We start from the raw sequence: 18,992 nt of genomic DNA on the forward strand, positions 1-18,992 counted from the left end.
GGTTTATTTTTAATGTTTAGTGGTGTGTTTCACCAGATTGCCAGGGAACTAAGGGAAAAGCTGTATCATTTCATCTTTATACCTTTCACATGACATGACATGGCATGAAGTAGCAGGCAGTTGTATCCAACTCTTTGCAACCCCACGGACTGTATCCCACCAGGTTCCTCTCTCCATGGAATTTTCCAGGCAAAAATACTAGAGTGAGTTGCCATTTCCTACTCCAGGGGATCTTTGAACCCGAGTCTCTTGCATCTCCTGCCTTGAGCAGGAGGATTCTTTATCAGTGTGCCACCTGGGAAGCCCTTTATACCCTTGGTAGTTCCTAAACAAATAGTTCTTCGATCCTCTTCCTATAACTCCAAAATTCAACAGGCTCTGAAAACAGAAAATGTTATCAAAAGTTGGATATTAAAACACATTCAGAGGCAAAGCCTAAACTGAAATAAGAACTTTAAAAATCATTCCCTCCCCCGCCCCCGCCTTGTGAATGCTCATATATTTCACTACAGAAGTGGTAATAGGTTTAATTTGGGGTATTATGCAGACTCTGCGAGGTGTTATGTAACATCTGCTGTAAGCATTTATTACTTTTTTAAAATTTGAAAGTGTAAATTCCAAAGCACATCTGGCTCCAGTGGTTTCAGAAAAAAACCATGGGTGGCAGCCATCTCTAGAATAGTGTGGGTACCTGGAAAACACAAGCTGACTGATACGAAGTACTCAGAAATGAGAAATTCTTCTGCAGCCAGGACTCAGGAGCTTGAGGCATTAGGGGAGAAAACCAATGATTCAGTCCTTAGAAGCAGTGCATGGAAATGTTTCCATAATTGTCCCCTCAGAGCAGTAATCTTGGCTTTTTGGGTCAGCCTAATAAATCTCAAATATGAAGTGTTAGCCTGTCAGTTAAAATTGTTCCCATCGGTGTCCTGGAAGGGCCTTTTTGTGTGATCCATGTATTTTTTATGTTGTCTCTGTGTCTTTACTTATCACTCTGTATCTTTTTGTTTTTCTTCCAACATGTGTGTAAGGTGTCACATCAACTTTTTTAATACTGGTGATTTAATTGCAAAAGCACACATAAACAGTTTGAGAGGTGTGAGAAGAAATCACAAGTCACACGGGGAAGCGGCCACAGAGCCAGCATTCAGTCTGGCATGCATCCCTGTGTGCAGGACAGATGGCGCTGCCACTGGGTCAAATTTGTCCTAAAACAGATTAAGAAAGGATTTTGGTACAAGAAACGTTTGTTTCCTAACAAAGATACAGTGGGATCCAATATGAGCTTTGTGCTCACACAGCATAAGTTAAATAGGGAAAGCAAGACATTTATATGAAAGAAGTAAGAGTCCCCAGTAGAACATGCCAGAGGGGATGTAGCCCAGAGCTCAGGGACAGGGTGGGGAGCCACTGGCCTGTAAAATAAATCGGAGTGAGGTCAACGGGGAGGATGGATTTGCAGCTTTCAGGATGCTCTGTGTTCTGTAGTAGAGATGAACAAACAGATAAATTACTGTGGAAAGTGGTGAGTGTTATGACAAGGGCCGTGGAACCCTGGAGAATAACAGTCATCAGTCCCTGGAAAGGTCCCAAGAGCTGACCTCCATCTTGAGGAACACTAGCTCTGCACCCAAGGGCAGGGCTGGGTCCAAGGATGCTTCCGGGCAGAGGAGATGGTTGGATGCTTACCTGTGTTCTCACCACAGGACAGTGACCCCAGAGTGACTTTTTATGTTGTGTTGTCTTTGCAGGCGAACCAAATATCCCTCCTGGGGCGATTCACAGTGGGAAAGGCCTGCAGAATAAGAGTCAGTTTAGAACCATCGCTCCAAAGATTGCGCCCCAAGTCGTGGCACCCAGAGTGCTGCCAAGCCCGGTGCCCTCACTCTCTGATCAGGCGAATCCAGGCCCTTCCCTCGGCTCCAAGCCCCTGGGGATGCCCCCGCCGAATTATGCGCTGATGCAGCTGGCTGGCCAGGAAGGGACCTTCTCGCTGATTGCTCTGCCGCACGTGGCCTCAGCTCAGCCGATCCAGAAACCCCGGCTGCCTCTGCCCGAGAACCTAAAGCTGCCCATCCCCCGGTACCAGCCCCCAAGACCTGGCAAAGGAGTCAGAAAGAAGCCGGGGCTTGGTTCCTCCTCCGAGAGGGGCTGCAGCAAACCTGCCCAAACCCAAGCAGTCCCTACCCCACCTGAGCATCCTGAGCCCCCGCACAATCCCAACCCACCCAAGCCGGCACCAGACCAAGCCCCAGCTGTGCTGACCAACAGGAGTGGCCACCGAGACCCCGGGCCTCCAGGGACCAGCAACCACGGAGGTTGGACTCCTCCTGCCACCCTAGCACTGGCCACACCGGAGGAGCCTTCTGCCGAGCAGGGCCCCCCGAAGAGTTCAGGAAGAGCGAAAGTTCCAGGCAAGAAAACCCCCAGGAAACCTGCTGTTGCCAGTGAAAAACCTCAAGAACCGGTTGATGCCACCAAAGCCATTTTGTCGTCACCAGGCGTCATTGGAAACGCAGTCCAGGTGCCCTCTTCCGTCCCGAGAGGTAAACTGCCCATCCTACCCTACTCGAGAGTGAAGACCACGCAGGTTTGCAGGAGCGGAGCCGCCGTGAACACTGCGCATGTCCCCTTCCTTGGGCTCAGGACTGCCGGAGACCAGACCCCTTCCATCCCGGAAGGCTTCAGTGCGGCCCCGCAGGTGGGGGACAGGGGCCCTGCCCCACCAGCTCCCGGGCAGAGCCCCGGCAACAGTGCCTTCTGTCCAGCCACCAAGCCCGACCTTAACCACAAAACAAAACTGAACGGTGAGACAGCGAAGAGAAAAGGAAGAAAACGCAAGGGCCCAGACGAACTTTTGACATTTCAGGGGAAAAGGTGGAAATGTGTCCTTAGTTGTAAAGACAGCAAAGAAAGAGACAAAAGTGATCCCCGAGAATCCAGGGACGAAAAACCGGAGGCCGTGAAAAAATACCGGAGCATCATGCCCAAACCTGTCCTGGTCCTGCCAGCCCTGGCCTCACCCCCGGCCACCCTCCAGCCCCTGCCACCTGGGAGCTTGGGACACGTGTCTTTCGATCACTCCCTGGCCCCCAAGCATCTGGACTGGAAGGAGGACGGCCAGCCCCCAAAGCTCGACTCTGCCTTCAGAAACGGGTTCTCCGGCCTCAGGAAGACTTGGCACAGGTGCCACGTGTGTGACCACCCCTTCCCGTCCAAGCAGCACCTCCGCGAGCACACGAGTGCACCCCCGGACAGCCGGCCCTACAGCTGCCGGCTCTGCAGAAAGGTGTACAAGCGGCGGGGCAGCCTGAGCGCGCATGTGCGGCTGCACCACGGGGACTCCCGACCCAGGAAGCTTGGGTGCTGCGAGTTATGCGCCAAGGTGTTCGGCCACGTCAGAGTGTACTTCGGCCACCTGAAAGAGGTGCACGGTGTGGCCATCAGCACCGAGCCCTCCCCCTGCGAGCCGCAGCCGGGGGACCTGCCGAGGACCCCTTGCGAGGTGGAGGGACTGGTGGAGAGGTGAGTAAGGGTGACGAGGGGCCTGCCCGGAAGGAACTTCCAGATTCCAGATCAGGGTCAGATCCCACATTCCGGAAGGTGAGTTAGGAAAGATAGCCCTCAGATTAAGATTTCAGAAGTTAACTGCTACCACTTACCTCTGTTCTGTGAAGAATGGCCTCATTTCTCTTTGGTCTCTGATCATTCATGATTTTTAACCAGCTTCATCCTCCATCAGCCAGGGCACAAGGGCCAGCTTGAGGGATGCTGGAGACATTCGGCCATGAGATTAATTTTGCATCTGAAATATGGAAGAGTAACTTAACATCTATGGTTATGGTCCTTTTGACGAGTAATTTCCCCCAAACTCAAGCCCACAGAATGTATATTGAAAGAGCATCATTTGCCCCGAAACTGGCATACCGGGTGTTGGGGACTCAGCCCCTCCAGGGCAGACCCACCCCTCAGCTCTTGGTCTGTTTCCCCCTGAGGCCAGGTAAGCTGTCTCCTACATGGTTGCCTGTGCAGTGCTGCTTTCCAGCATTGTAAACAAGGCAGCTGAGTCATTTGAAAGCCTGTTGGGTGGGTCAGAGAGTCCTGAATAAGCCAAGGAAGCACCCTCAGTCTGTCCCTTTTGCTCTGAGTGATGGAGGGGGTTTCTGTAAGATGCATGCACATCAGTACCATGCAAATCAAACATCTCCCAGCACTTTAGAAACTTGGTCCCTCATCATCACCAGTTGTTCTGATGGTTCTCAGTCCTTTCTGTTCACTTTCAGCTCAGTCTCTCACAGTCACTAAAAATAAGCTACCCCAGCCTGTTTCTTCTCGGCTTTTCTGGAGTTTCTGTGTCTCTAAGAATTTCCATTCCCTTTTAGATACCTGTGCCTTTTCCTAAGGTACATAGCCAGCTCCCCCAAAGAAACCTCACCTCTGAGTGGTTAATGGAGTCCATTTTGATTTTTAGGTGAACTGTGCAAAGTGCATTGGGTGCTCGGGGTTAGGAAGGACCCCCTGATGGGTGGGGACAGTCATCTCAGCTGGACCCAGTGGGTTCCTGCAACACTTGGTACCTCCTGCTCTCCTGGTGGACACACCTGTTGTCATGGCAACCAAAGAACAGTTAGCTCTCAGAGGAGATGCATAAAGGGGGACCCTCTGTGAAGTGGCCCTGCCAGCCTGGGAGGTGTGAGGCCCCACCACACAGGCCTGACACTGACCTTCTCCGTGGCCTCTGTCTCCCACACGGTCTCTACTCTCCCTGCCTTCGACCTCCTCTTCGGTGTGTGGTGCATATGTCTTAGAGTCCAGAAGGCCAGGAGAAGCTGTTAGAAGTTTTTCGGCGAGGTCTGACACATTCTCTCCCCCATTTCCAGGGAGATCAAGTCCAGCCTGGAAGAAGACCTCATGAACCAGAATGACGAGGCCAGGTTCCAGATCAGATGTGGTCGCTGTCAGATCACTGCCCAGTCTCTGGCTGAAATCAAGTTCCACCTGCTTTCCGTTCATGGCGAGGAAATCCAGGGCCAGTTGCCAGAGGAGCGCTTACCCTCCCCTGGAAGCAGAGCAGCTCAGGGAGAACTGACTAAACAGGCTGCTCCTTTCTGGAAACGTCCTGAGAGAAGGAAGCTGCTCAGGCATCATCCCTCAGCTGGGGAGTTCTGTGCAGTCCCCAGACTGAAAAGACAACTTTACCTCTATCATCAGAACGACATGGAAACACTCACGAAACAGGAACAAGCCCAGCCAGGACCCAGTGAGCCTGGGGGAGACCCCCAGGGCCCCAGGTGTCCTGGCCTCCAGGCTGCCCTCCCCCTGTCCCACTCTGGCTTTAACTGTGTCCTTTGTGTGCAGATACTAGGAAGCAAAGAGGAGCTACTTCTCCACTGGGAGCGGCAACACAAGTGTGAGGACCCCCCCAAACTGTGGACAATTTTCAGCACGCTCTCCAGCCAGGGAGTTGTCCAACTTTCCAGCAAAACCAGAAAATGAAACACGGGGTCAGGGATTAGCAAGAGGTGCGCGCTCTCAGCTGCCTCTGTTTCATGGAGGTGCTTGAACACCAAAATCCAACAAGTTAGGATCAGCATTAAGTAGCAGAAGTGATTTTTGTACATAGTCTTATTTTATTATAGAATATGTATGTACATATGCTCTTGATGCATATTTTTCTAACATACAGTTTTATTTGAAAATCCTATGTCCTATTAATGTCTGAGACTTTATTTCAGATTCAATAAAAAGATAAATTTGCAGACTGAAATAAGTTCTATTAGGCTGTCCTTCAAATACAGTTTTTAGCAAAAACATGTGTTTATGTGTGTGTGTCCTGTGTTCATTCACATATTTTCTGTTTAAGTAGATTAATGTAATAAATTTCCAGTGGGAAAAACATTTCAGTCTCAACCCTGGCATGCTGTTGATCTTCATCAAATTCTCTGGTTTATTTGAATATGCCATGGAGCAACATAATTAATAAGGTTCTCATCTATCATAATTGAAAATCCATGTTTTCAGGACTTTGACTTTTTAAAATTCTGTTTTCTTAAAAGCACATTCCCCTGAAGATGAGATGCCAGTAACTCTTTATACCAACAAAGTGCTCCCTATCAAAGTCATCAGACATTTTTTAGGACTTCAGCTAATAGACCACTTTTTGGGTAAAGAGTTATTCTCAAAAGGTCTTTTGAGGCAGAAAATTTACAACCCGAGGAATGAACAGGATGGTTCAGCCCAGATGTCGAGGCTTGTCGGCTGCCTCTCTTCCCTCCCCGGGAAGTGCTGTCGCTCCCTGATCAGTTTTAGGTGCAACTGTGCCTTTCAAGCTCAGGTCCTCTTTGAAAGATGAGAGTAAATGATTGCCTCTTAAATTCCTAGGAAATTGCCTAGAATCAGAAGAATCACCATCTGAAGTCTCTGGCCATCCTGACTGCAAAATCGTTTTCTCGGAATGAGGGAATTGGGGCTCTCAAGCCACTCACATCCCAGCCTTTGGCTGAAAGCGCCATACTCATGGCCAGCCCTGGGCCGGGGCAGCGTCATAACAGTTTTCTGTGTTAAAGGAAGTTATCTAAACCGAGGAAGAACTAAATTCTAATTGACGAGCTAGTGGATCTTAAGTTACCTTTCTTAGTGTCTCATTTTGTTTATTTTTAATTGGAGAATAATTGCTTTACAATGTTGTGTTTCTTCTGTACAACAGTGTGAATCAGCCATAAGTATGCACATATCCCTTCCCGCTTGAGCCTCCCTCCCACCAATTCCCCATTCTACCCCTCCGGGCCATCACAGACCACCACCACCATCGATCACGCTCCACCTGGTCTTAGATAATATCAGACCTATGTTGTGTGGTGGTTTAAAAACTGAGTTAGTCATAGGACAGCTTTACTGTTCAGCAGAGCATCTAGTTTGTTTTTGGAAGAGTGGTCTCGAAAACAGTAAAAAAATGAGATCTACCATGAATACTACTTGAGTTCAAACCAAGAAACTTGAGTTTAGCTCTAAAGTGGCTCTTCAGCCCCTCTGTCTTCAGAGGCTAAGCAGTGTTTTTAAAAAACTGGCTAAGAAGGCCTCGGGCAGAGGAGTGGGTCTGGAGGATGGTGGGGGCGAAGGTGCGGGGACAGAGTACGTCCACCCCGCATGTAAAGTCAAAGTCCCCAAAGTTGCGGGGACTCTCTCACCTATGGCCCACATTCTTGCAGTGAGGGTGAGACAGTGAGGGCTTAGACAGCCTCTGGAAAGAAAGAAGGGGTTAGGTTAGGACGGGGCCAAGAGCACAGCTGGGGAGATGCAGTTGGCTCACCGTGGAGTCCTTGGCCAGGCTCCCCTTCTCATCAGGGTGCTCCCTGAGTTACACTGGGAGTAGCCCTGCACCACCTACAAGGAGGAGCCTTTGGCCCTTAATGGTGACACTTCCTCCATGGGAATTCTGAGAAGAGTGCATCTGACTGAGGAGGTGGGAGAAAAGAGGGAATACTTTAGCTAAAGAATTTTGGAGGTGCGCTGTCCTTGGTGGCCCAGTGGCTGGGACTCCACGTTTCCAGTCAGGGGGCCCAGGTTCGATCCCTAGTCAGGGAACTAGATCCTGCATGCCGCAATGAAGATCAAAAACCTCGTGCAGCCAAGAGAGAAAAAAGAACTTTGGCATCAGCTCAAATTGACAAGCCAGGGGGAGGCCTTTCCTGATAAGCCTTCCTAGGGTGCAGCCATGTTGCTGTGCAACCCCTGCTTATGTACAGAAACCAAAGCCAGTAGTGTTTGGAAGGAGGTGCCATGAGGCTCACTGCCTAGGACTTACCTTTCTGGGCTCTACTACCCCTCCGGTAAGATGGGACCCACGACCCCACCTCAAGGCACCCGTGGTGAATGGTCGAGGCCACACATGTAAAATGTCGGGCATATACTCTGGCCAGGGAGTAAGTGGTGGCTGATATTTATTATTCTTTTGGCCAAACTTGCAGGAAGACGTATGTGATGCCCCAGGAGGATCATTTAAAACAGATCAGGTCAGCCTCCTGTCCAGAATTCAAGGACAAAAACAATGGAGAACCACAGAAATCTACATCTTTAAAAGTACATTTTAGTTTTTAAATAATCAGACTGGGATTTGGATCACATGGAAGTTTGGTAAGTGTCTACTTAATCAGTGAAGTAAGTGAAAGTGTTAGTCGCTCAGGCCTGTCCAGCTCTCTGTGACCCCATGGACTATAGCCGGTCAGCCTCTTCTGGCCATGGAGTTCTCCAGGCAAGAATGCTGGAGTGGGTTGCCATGCCCTCCTCCAGGGGATCTTCCTGACCCAGGGATCAAACCTGGGTCTCCCGTATTGCAGGCAGATTCTTTATGGTCTGAGCCACAGCGAAGCCCTTTTAATCAGTACCAAGAGGCAAAATTCACTGAATTATTTCTATTCCAAGCTGCAGGTCGGCCACAGATTCCCTTTATGGCCTCCCCTGGCCCTGATCTGGCTGTTAGCACAGACCCCACCCAGTGTCCTGATCTTAACAATGGACTTGTCAGTTTCCCATGCAGGACCATAAACCTCCTGAGGGCAGGGACTGTGTCTTTGCTCAGCACATAACAAGGGACACTGCATGATATTTGTTGAAACAATGGAATGTGAGCAAAAGACCAACACAATCACCCCTTTCCCCTTCTATGACTAAACCCAGCTTCAGGAGCTCCTGAACTCACAGCCAGGAAGGCACAGAGGCAAATTTGGTCTTAAAAGCAACACATTCATTTCACTTAAATGTCTTTTGCTTCTTGGAAAGTTGTCCTGGAGCCAACAAAACGAGATTTTTTTTTTCTTTTTATTTTGGCCCTAAATTATTTCTGAAAGTTACAGCAGTTTAGATTTGTATTGTTTTATTAGCTGTCACTTTTATTCATGTCCCCTTTTGTTTCTCTCTCTTTCTCTGGGCCTCTTCCGGCTCGAGCTCTGGTCTCCTCTCTCAAGCTGTTCCTCGTATGGAAAGCTGTCTCTCCATCACCACGCCATAAATAATCCAACCTGGGCATTCCATTGTCTTCCTGGGCTCCAGCTCCCTCCCGCCTCCAAGCTGAAATCACCACGCCATAGATAATCCAACCTGGGCGTTCCATTGTCTTCCGGGCTCCAGCTCCCTCCCGCCTCCAACCTGCCCAGCTCCAGTCTCCTGTGGCCTCAGTGACAGCGTTCCTGGCAATGAATGCTCGGCTTCATTTATTTATTGGAATTCTCAGATCTGGACTGGTCTGCTCCATTCAAGCTGCTGACATGCTTTGTTAGGTACGTAGTTTATAGACGCCCCTCCTTTGCACTGAGCTCTAAGAAAAAGGGCCCTGGTAAGGATGAAGTGGGATTTAACAGATTTTTAGCTTCAACTTTATACTGACTTCCCTGACATTAGACAATCGGCAGCTTATCTGGGCTTGGAGTGCAATCCAATACGTATTTGAACCACATCCACCTCTTCGGGAATGATGCTTGTGGAGGTGAAACGTTTATTGTAGCTCATATTTGGTCATGGTCATGGTAATCCCCATAATAAAAGTAGAACTTGGTTTTGCAAGCGTATTTTAAACTTGTGTTTGGACGTTAGCTGAGTGGTACATCACATCTTCCATGCTCTAAAGTGTGAGAATGTTTCAATGTGTTGCCTTAACCCTAGGAGAAAATTCAAAATCTATTGAAGGAAACCAGATGTGACAACTAAAAGAGAGGTAATGGTTACTTGATCTAATTTTGATGTGAAACATTTATCCAAGTCTGGGGTGTTTTTTTTTTTTTTTCCCCAGTGAAACTTGCTTGCATGTTCAAAATTGCCCGCTACACCTTGAGGGTAGTTTAGTCGTAAAGAATTCACCTGTAATTCATCCTATTGGATGGCAGTTCTTGCCTCTTTTAGTATGTTCCAGAAACAAAATTGCAAGCAATTAGCATCATAATAGGTTATGTTTTGATAAATCAGCCACTAAGTACTACTCAAAAATGAAAGATTTTACCTTCTGTCATTAAATAGGAATTTAATCTCCAGCCAGGAGTTGCCAAGAGACTATCGTCAGATGTTCTAAGGGCATTTGCAGAAACAGCAGTGAACTTGATCTCATTATTGCCTGAGTTGTCATGCAGATCTTACTATAAAATTCTGGCCTCGAAGGAGATCCAGGTGCTCAAACACATGAGCTGCAGGACCCTCCCTAAGCTTTAGCTGTTTCCGGAAGAAATCTCTAAGAGTCCACTCTTAGGAAACTAACACACTTCCTTTTCCTAGTCTCATTGAAATTAAAGCACCATTAAATTTTTCCTAAAACATTCAGTGAACCAAGCCTTTTTGACAATGGTTACAATTAAGGAAAGTTAAAATATCCAAGAGGACTAAGTTTTTTGAATGGTATTGAATGTCAAACGCTGGGGTAGGGGAAGTGGGAGGGCAGCAGTGTAAAGACATGGCAGGAGGAACTTTCTGATGATGAAAGGCCCAGTGGGGTGCTGTAAGGGAAGTGGGGAGCCTGGATCCAGAGCCCAGGTAAAAGAATGGCACTAAGAGTTTGGTACCACCTTCACAGAACAAACCAGATTTGATGTCTGTGCCTATCAAAATGATATCCAATGTCGATCAAAATCATTTTAAAATGCACAGATCTTTTGATCCAGGGACTCCAGTTGTAGGAATCTGTCCCACAGATATCACTGCACGAGTGCACGGACAGATGTGGACAAAGAAAGTCACCCGCCGTATGAGTGAGCAAAGGCTGTTGGAGCCAGCAAGCCAGCATCCACTGCAGCCTCCCCCAGTGGTGCACCCTGAGGGGATGGAGAAAAGCAAGATACTGGCCCTAGACAGCTGAAGTGCATATCAAGGGAATGATTTCAGTGAGCCCAGACCTTGCATCTTCCCACACAGAGAGAAGTGCTAAATTCATTAACTTGAGATGTCTGGTTTTCTTCCATTGACAGTCATCATTTGATATTCTGACAACCTAGGTTTGTTTTTGTTCTTAAAAACTCCTATATATCCTGATTCCTCCCTAGTAGTCCCTCTAAACAACCTGAAAGTCTGTCTCCCTGGCATCAGTCTTTAGTATGTCTGCCCCCCAAAATGTAATTCTCAACTTCTAATTTGTGGATTGTTTTAGTCAGTGTAGCTCTGTGACAATGTTCGCGGCAGTATTATTAATAAGACCAAACGGGGCTTCCACGGTGGTCCAGTGGTCTAAAGGGCTAAACGTGGTCCATGCTCCCAATGCAGGAGCCCCAGGTTAGATCCCTGGTCAGGGAACTAGATCCCAAGTGCTAAAAGTGAAGATCCTGCAGGCGCAGGCCACAGTGAAAATTGAAGATCCCATGCGCCACAACTAAGACCCACTAAATTTAAATGTCCATCAGAGCTGGTTTTAAGAAGCCACAATGCACCATGCGACGGAATACTGTGCTGCAGGAGGGAAAACGGAAGTTGCACTTTATGTGCCAAAATCTGTATTTTGGGCAGGGAGCAAGGTGCAGAATACATGTAATGTGCTCTCAGATGCTTTTTTATATAGGAGGAAGTCAGGGTGGGAGAAAAGGGGTAGATGTGTGCTTATAATAGGCATAAGTCTTCTGGAAGGTGGCTTCAGGAAAGGGGTGCCAGGAGTTGGGAAGGAGGGACACTTCCTTTTGCATTATTAGAATGATTGGCTGCATCTTATTTTTTTCAATTGCAAAAAGGCTTCACTGGGTTAAGCAGTAGCTGGGCTGGCATTGTCCGGGAAAGGCCTCAGCCACATGAAGAAGGGAAAAGCCATCTGACCCCTGAGCCAAGCCGCTGCTGCCTGACAGTCCCACACCGTGGCCCACAGGTATAAAAGTTTGATTTCCTAAAAGTAATACAGTCTATGTAATCATGTATTTTGCCTCTTGAATGTTCTGTTATTGTTTCTTCTTTTAATTCTGGATCCTTCATACTACATTGATCTGTGACCCACCAGCGAACAAACGCAATCTGACCTAGACCAACTAGCCACCCCTCCCTGTCCCTGAGTGGTCTTCCTGGGGTGATCTTGAGTCTCTGCTCTCAGGGACCTGATGAAGAACCCTCATCTCTTCCCAGATTTGCATTGTGCAGGCCTTCTGAAGAATGGCCTCAAGCCAAAGAGATGACTAACGCTGGGAAGTTCCAAGGCTCTGTGGCCACTAAGAAGGCCTTTGGGTGCTTCTAGAAACATCCTGGAGGCTCCAGAGTGCCCTTTGGAGAAGGGTGAGGCCGTAGCTCTCCTTACATCTCTGATTATTTACTAAAGATAAATTCCTGGATGTATATATTTTGGATTCAAAAGATATTTCTAAGACTCTTAATACAGATTCCCAGGTCACCCCACCAAAGGGGATCACACCAATTTTCTCCACAAACAGTAGAGCATTTGCCTCCCTATTCTAGCCCTGGCCAACACAGAAAGCTATCTTTTACTTTTGTATTTTCCAACTTAATCTTTAAAACTTATTTTACCATTATCTTGTTTTGAAATTTGTTATTATTAAGGAGGTGAAAAGTCTTTAAAATTGGTCATAACATTTCTTCTTTTGTGATTTGTTTATTTTCTATTGATGCCCTCATTTAAAAGTTAGGTTGTAGCTCATTTGTTTATTACCACTCAATGTTTAAGACTTCTTAATTGTCTAAATTCCTTTGTACCATTTGGTTTCTTAGCTCTTGGGTTTCAATTATTTTATGGTCCTTAGTTAGCTTTGACTTTCTTTAATTTTCATGTCTTTTACATGTGTCTTTTAAAAATAATGTCTAAGCTTTAAGTTTCTTTTCTTTTTCCTTTTCATTGTTGCTGTTTAGTGGCTAAGTCGTGTTTGACTCTGCGACCCCATGAATTACAGCACTCCAGGCTTCCCCGTCCTCCAGTATCTCCCTGAACTTGCTCAAACTCATGTCCATTGAGTCCATGATGCCATCCAACCATCTCATACTCTGTCGCCTCCTTCTCCTGACCTCAATCTTTCCCAGCATCAGGGTGTTTTCCAATGAGTTGGCTCTTCACATCAGGTGGCCAAAGTATTGGAGCTTCAGCTTCAGCATCAGTCCTTCCAATGAATATTCGAGGTTGATTTCCTCTAGGACTGACTGGTTTAATCTCCTTGCTGTCCAAGGGACTCTCAAGAGTGTTATTCTAGTTACTTATTGTCATTGCATCTTTCCTTCTTCTTTTTTAGTTTCTGTCACTTAGGAACCCAGGGACTTTGCCACCCAGCTGGGTCTCACCCTGAGGAACTTTGACGTTTCAATAGACTAGTTACTGACTCTGGGTTTGGGCTGAAATTGTCTCTCATTGCTCATCCTAATTCACATAAAACAGTGCAGCAGAAATCCGGTCCTCGGAAGAGGATGCAGATTCTGATGGTGTTGGAACCTTCTGGAACCAGCAGCCTTCTTCTCCCCTCCTCCCTCCCTTCTCCCCACACCCCCCACCCCCCACCCAGCTCCTTACCTATGCTGAGAAGCCCACGTCTGGCCAGTTTTCCTAAGGATGTGGGTATGACCCCCTCCTTCTCATTCTCCTGGCCTCACTGTCCTGTCAAACATCTGCCATTTGCCAGGCCTGCAGTGTAGCTGGGTCCTGAGGATAGAACATGGCTGAAGACAGAACTGGTTGGACTTCAAAGTCACCTGTATCCTTCCATCATCTCCAGAGGGTAATGCTGAAATTAGATCAAGGCTCTCATATGTCCGGTCAAACCCCTGCCTCCTCCATGTCAGACACCCAGCGCCGCCGTGAGGACAAATTCTGCTTGCCATGCAACTGTCACTTGGCCCAAACCACTCAAAGGTAACACCTAGTTAATCACCTTCTCCTGTGTATATTCCTCAGGGGGCCGTCATTCTCAGTTTCAACGTGTTGGCTTAAATAAAATCAGTCTGATTCCCCTTTTTATAGTGGCTTAAATCTGTCCCAGGTTGCCAAAAAAAGTATTTATGGAACTACTCACGGGTCCTCCAGGGAAATTTTTCAAATCAACACACAGGCCTGAGTGCCCCGCTCATGTGAAGACCTGCACCCTAGCCCACTTGGGGCTCCTGGGCTGAAAGCCAGCCTGGCCCAGAGCAGCACTGGTTTGGGAAGGTCTCCCACACTTCCGGTCTCGTGGGTTTACTGGGAGGCATGGCTACTGGCTGTACTTTTCCACTTACACATGGATGGGAGCATAGGATCTGACTCTCTCGTTAATAGGAAAAGACTCTAGGAGAGAAGGAAATTGGCAGGTACTGGCCAATGAGCCCGTGCTTTCACGCTGCTTTGATTTTCATCATTACACTAAAGCACTACCTCAAACATCTTGATCATCACAGATGGAAAATAAAAACCTCAGTAATAATTGTTATAGCTCTGAGGGCCTTTATTATTGGGCAAGAAGAGGGCCAGCTCATGCCAGTTTGACAACAAACTTGTGCTTTTTCTGAGTGCAGGGGAATTCATTGGGGATTTTAGCCCAGTTGCAAATGGGAAAATTTCCCTATCACAAAATTCATTGCCTCCTGGTTGACAGTCCCATGAGGGAAATCTCTGGGCCCCCAAGCTGAGCGATTTGCTCAAGAGTTGAGACAGTAGTAGGAAACCATGCTGTATTGACCCGAGGTTTGCTCTCTGCTGGTGAAAAGGGAGAGTCTGGGGCTGCAGGGCCATCAGTGTCACAAGCAGCCAGTTCAGAAATAGCAAAAGGTCTTCTGCTGTAACAAGGAACTTAAAATAGGCTCAGCCGGACTTAAGCATGCTCAGGTATTAACAGCCTTTTAACTTAGTGGGGGAAGAAACCGCTGAATTTCAGTTGGTGGCGAGGCTGATGGAGGAGGTAGATGAAAGAGCTGCTTCTCCTGAAGTGAGCGTGTCTGACTGAATTTCAGGAAAACAGGCTAAGGGCTCTCTTTCTACGCCTGCTGGCTGGAGGTGTGATTTGCATGGAGCACGTTCGTCTGCTCTGCTCCACTGTGAGGTTTGAATTAAACCTTTCACACGGGCGAGTTTCCAGGCAGTCCAGTGGTTAAGACTGTGCCCTTCCACTGTAGGGGGCATGGCTTGGGTTCCATCCCTGGTTGAGGAACTAAGATCCCACATGCTGCATGTTGAGGCCAAGAATAATAATAATAAAATAAACTTTTCACACTGGGAAGTCCTACAGTCCAACTTGCAGCCAATTATTAGCTGAGGGCTACCAACCTCCTACTAAGTACAGCCTGACATGGGTGCCCATAGAGCCAGCAGCAAGCTCTTACATCATCCCGATACTTTGTCAGATTCAAGAACATCTTCGAGAAAATGTCTTAAATGGACAACTCTTCTAGAAGACCATTAAAATAACATCAGCGACCACTGAAAAATCTGAAGCATGTAGAAAATCCTCCCCCACCCAATATTGCATGGGCTATATTATTCCCCCCCTTTTAAATGAGCATTTAGTCATAAAAACATGGCTTTATGGCCAAGCCATTGTGAAGACGTACCATCCAGGGAATGCAAGTGGAGACAACTCCCCCTGGCTCTGAGAGCCCACCTTGAGCTAGAGTCCTATTCTCTCCTCTGTGAGAAGCACCCCTGCCCCCATTCTACTGTGCTGGTCTCACCTCTCCATCTGCCCCGTGGTTCCTGTAGCCACTCACACATGGTTGCTGGAGGTGGGGCTGTCCCCTCAGAGGCCCCAGCTGTGCTCCCAAGCCAGCTGCGGCAGGCTGAGCCCTCCTCCTCAAACAGGGACATAGATTTTTTACTGGGTCCCAAACTGGGAGGTAGCCTTTGATTGCTTTCAGTGGTGGTCTGTTCTTTGTTTAGTCTCTTTTCTGCCCGCCCTCAAGTCAAGCTCATGGAAAGGTGCTGGGGGCCACCCTGGCTCAGCCTCCCAGCCTCCTGTGAGCTCTGTGCCCCGCTTCACCACTTCCGGGTGAGCCCTCAGCACCTGGACTTGCAGTCTAGGGTGGGGTCACGCCCCTCCCAGGCTCGCTATCACCCCCTGCCTGCCCAGCCCTCACTCTGATGCCCCAACATCCCCAAGAGACCAGCAGGAGCTGCTCCCTTCCTGTTCCCAAGCCCCTTTTCCCGCCTTATCTTGTGATTCATACAAATGGGCGTGGAGTGGAGTCCCATGTTCATGGGTGAGTTTGTTGACGGAAAAAAAAATAAAAGTACAACCTGAAAGTTGCCAGTTATGTTTTCTTCACGGGTCTTAGTGAAGACTCTAGCCCAGGGATCAGCCTTTCAGATCACTCCGAGGGACTGTTCCAGAGAGGGAAGGGCAGATACATAGCTGGTTTTGTTGAAAAAGAAAACACAGTCCAACATCAAAAGATGACTTACAGGAACAGACATCTCAGGTTGATGATGACTTTAGTGCCTTTCTGTGTATGGGAAGGTGCAAGAGTCTGGGCTCACTGTCAAGGGCCAGTATCTGGTTTTCTGCATCCCAAGTTCGCCTCACCAGGGGCGGCTGCAGTAGCTGATGGCTTGACAATGGGCAGTATTCCTTGTTTACTGGAATGGCAGCCAACATTCTTTGTCCACAAGTTCTAATCTCCTAAGGAAGGAAGGCTAAAATCCTCAACTGTCAAACCTTCTGTACCCGCAAGAAGCCCAGTTTGCTGAGTTTTGCAAATATAGTGCTATCAAGTGATTTACACAAAGTTCAAGAGACAAGGTACCACTTGCACAGAACGTATGCAAAATGCTCATTCGTAGTAATTTTAATTAAGGGGGGGTGATGAAGAATGAGATTTAAAAGGAAACATTCAACCTACACATTCCCAGGATAAAGTGGGGACGGTGCTGTTTTCCAGAACAGAATGAACATTTAAGCAGTTCATCTCTCACTGGATCACCTGTTCTGGCTCCAGGAGCGCCGGAGGGTCACTTCTGGTAAATGAAATGCAGGCATGTTGAAACTCCACTGAATGTCTTTATTGGAATCATCCTGCTATGGGGTTTGAGGAAACCTGCTGAAAATTCTGGTTTTCTAGGTAAGTTGTGCTGCTTGAGTTTAAGGTGCTTGATTAGCGACTAGTTAAATGGAGGAAAGAGAGTCCCCAGCACAGGTGACCACAGGGTTCCCGCTGCAGACAGTTCGAAGCAGTTAAATTTGTGACCCACACTGTGTGTTTCTGGGGCTGTGGAAGGGATGACCTTGCTAAGCGACAGAAAACACATTCCTCGAACATCACGGCCAAGGCCCCCTCTTTGATAAACGTACATTCCCTTCCTGAAGCAGGAAGCATCACCAACTCAAAAGTCAGCCCAGGAAAGTTTCTCCCAGGGACTGACTCTTCCAAGGAGGAGAGCAGGGCATGGCCCCACTGACCATGGCCAAGTATGATTTATTAGTGGAGGGAAGGTCAGAACTGAACTTCACCATTGGGAGTTACTTGCATTTGAAAGCAATGCAGTCAGCAGTCCGTCTTTCAATACGGAATGTATTTTCTCTACTTTTCTATCTTTATGATGAATGAAGGGCTTATGTAAGGTAAGGGATTGGAAGCATCAGCAGCTGAAGCTCTGAGTAGATCTGCTTGCCAGGCCAGGCTGGATGGAAAAACTCAGGGGCCAGTTCACATTGTTTCCCCACCAAATTCACATCAACCATGAACCGCTTTGCTCTCCCAGGTCTGCTGTGAGTGGATAGGGCGAGTTCCCCGCCCTCTGGTTCTCCAGGCTGTTTTGAACAAGGTCTGCTAATTAAATTCAGTTGCTTGCAATTTTAAATGTTCCCTGTTTTCCACAGAGCACAAATGTATTAAACTCATTTTGTCTGTCATCCAAGAAGAATTGGAACTTGCATTTTTATTACCAACTGACTTGTGTTCACCTTCATCCTCGAATTTTTTTGAAATGTTTACAATGTAATTAAAAACAATCAAGTCAAATTATCTGTATGAATTAGTCCCTCTGGGGGAAGATGGAGGAGCAGAAAAGGTGCCTGCGATGACATCATCTTTGCTGAGCATCGCTGCCTCCTCACACAGAAATACATCATGGAGCTGGTCACCAAGAGCATTATGTAATGTCACTGGTGATTTGACAATTACAGAATATTGTAATTAAATGTTCGAATGCTCTCATATGCTCTCCCGTTGCAAATAATTCTGGAACTTGATTAATTTCAGCATTTAGAAGGGTCCTGGATTGGGTAATGTTGTTTCCTGCCATGCACACCTCCAGGGGAAACTGTGATCTGAATCCTGAAGTCGGACCCAGTTAAACCCTTGCCTCTTCCCCACTGTAGCCATAAGACGAAGCGCTTTTTCAATCATGGCTCAAGCAGACTTGTCAGGTGTCTCGGGCTCTGCCTGCCTACTGCCAACCATGAAACAGCATTCCCTGGGAACAGTCTCATGATAGAGAAGAAAAATGATAAATCCGCACAGGCAGGGCCACTGTGCGAGGTGCTAGACACAGCGCTGACTCAGCACTGGGGCTTCCTGGACCTGGTTAGGAGCCTGACTGAAGGCTTTGATGGTCACAAAGAGGCAAGTAGCTGGGACATCATGGAGCAGAAAATGAAACCACTGTAATGTCAGAAGGGGAAAAAGGCTTCCCACAGAATTTGCCTTCGGGCTGACTGACTGCAGGAGCAAATCCTTAGATAAGCTGTCGAGTAAGAAATTAGCAAGCAGGGGCCACTGATCATGTCTCCTTATTTTTAAAGTTAGTTTTAACGATGCCCCAGACATATAGAAACCACGCTCATGCCTTGAGTTTCTCCTCCAGAGAGTCAAACATTCGGTAATACTGTTCTGCAGACTTTACCCCTGACTTTGGTATTAAATAAACACCCACCAACAAATGTAAACCTCGGGGCTAATTAAGATCAAGCAAATGAGTTGTCAAAAGAAAACTGCCTTCTCTTCTTGGGAGGATGGTTGCCAGTCTGTTTGCTTTGGAGGATTTAAACAGCTTTGCTCTACTGGGCAATAAATGCAAACCCCAGATTTGCTGCAAAGAATATTGCTTTTAAGAAGGAGATTGGGGAATTCCCTGTTTG

General features: G+C 47.5%; 1 protein-coding gene across 9 annotated transcripts in view; it reads left to right on the forward strand.

The window, feature by feature from the left end:
* Positions 1-5,813, forward strand: part of ZNF438 (zinc finger protein 438) — a 194,028-nt gene extending 188,215 nt beyond the window's left edge. For all 9 annotated transcript variants that reach the window (XM_005688005.3, XM_013968540.2, XM_013968542.2 and 6 more), the window contains 2 exons: positions 1,752-3,525; positions 4,881-5,813. In XM_005688005.3, the coding sequence (XP_005688062.2) occupies positions 1,752-3,525; positions 4,881-5,496 (2,390 nt within the window). In that variant the 3' untranslated portion in view covers positions 5,497-5,813. The remainder of the gene's footprint in view (positions 1-1,751; positions 3,526-4,880) is intronic.

Source organism: Capra hircus, chromosome 13 (genome assembly GCF_001704415.2).
Source record: "Capra hircus breed San Clemente chromosome 13, ASM170441v1, whole genome shotgun sequence".
NCBI classification, from domain to species: domain Eukaryota; kingdom Metazoa; phylum Chordata; class Mammalia; order Artiodactyla; family Bovidae; genus Capra; species Capra hircus.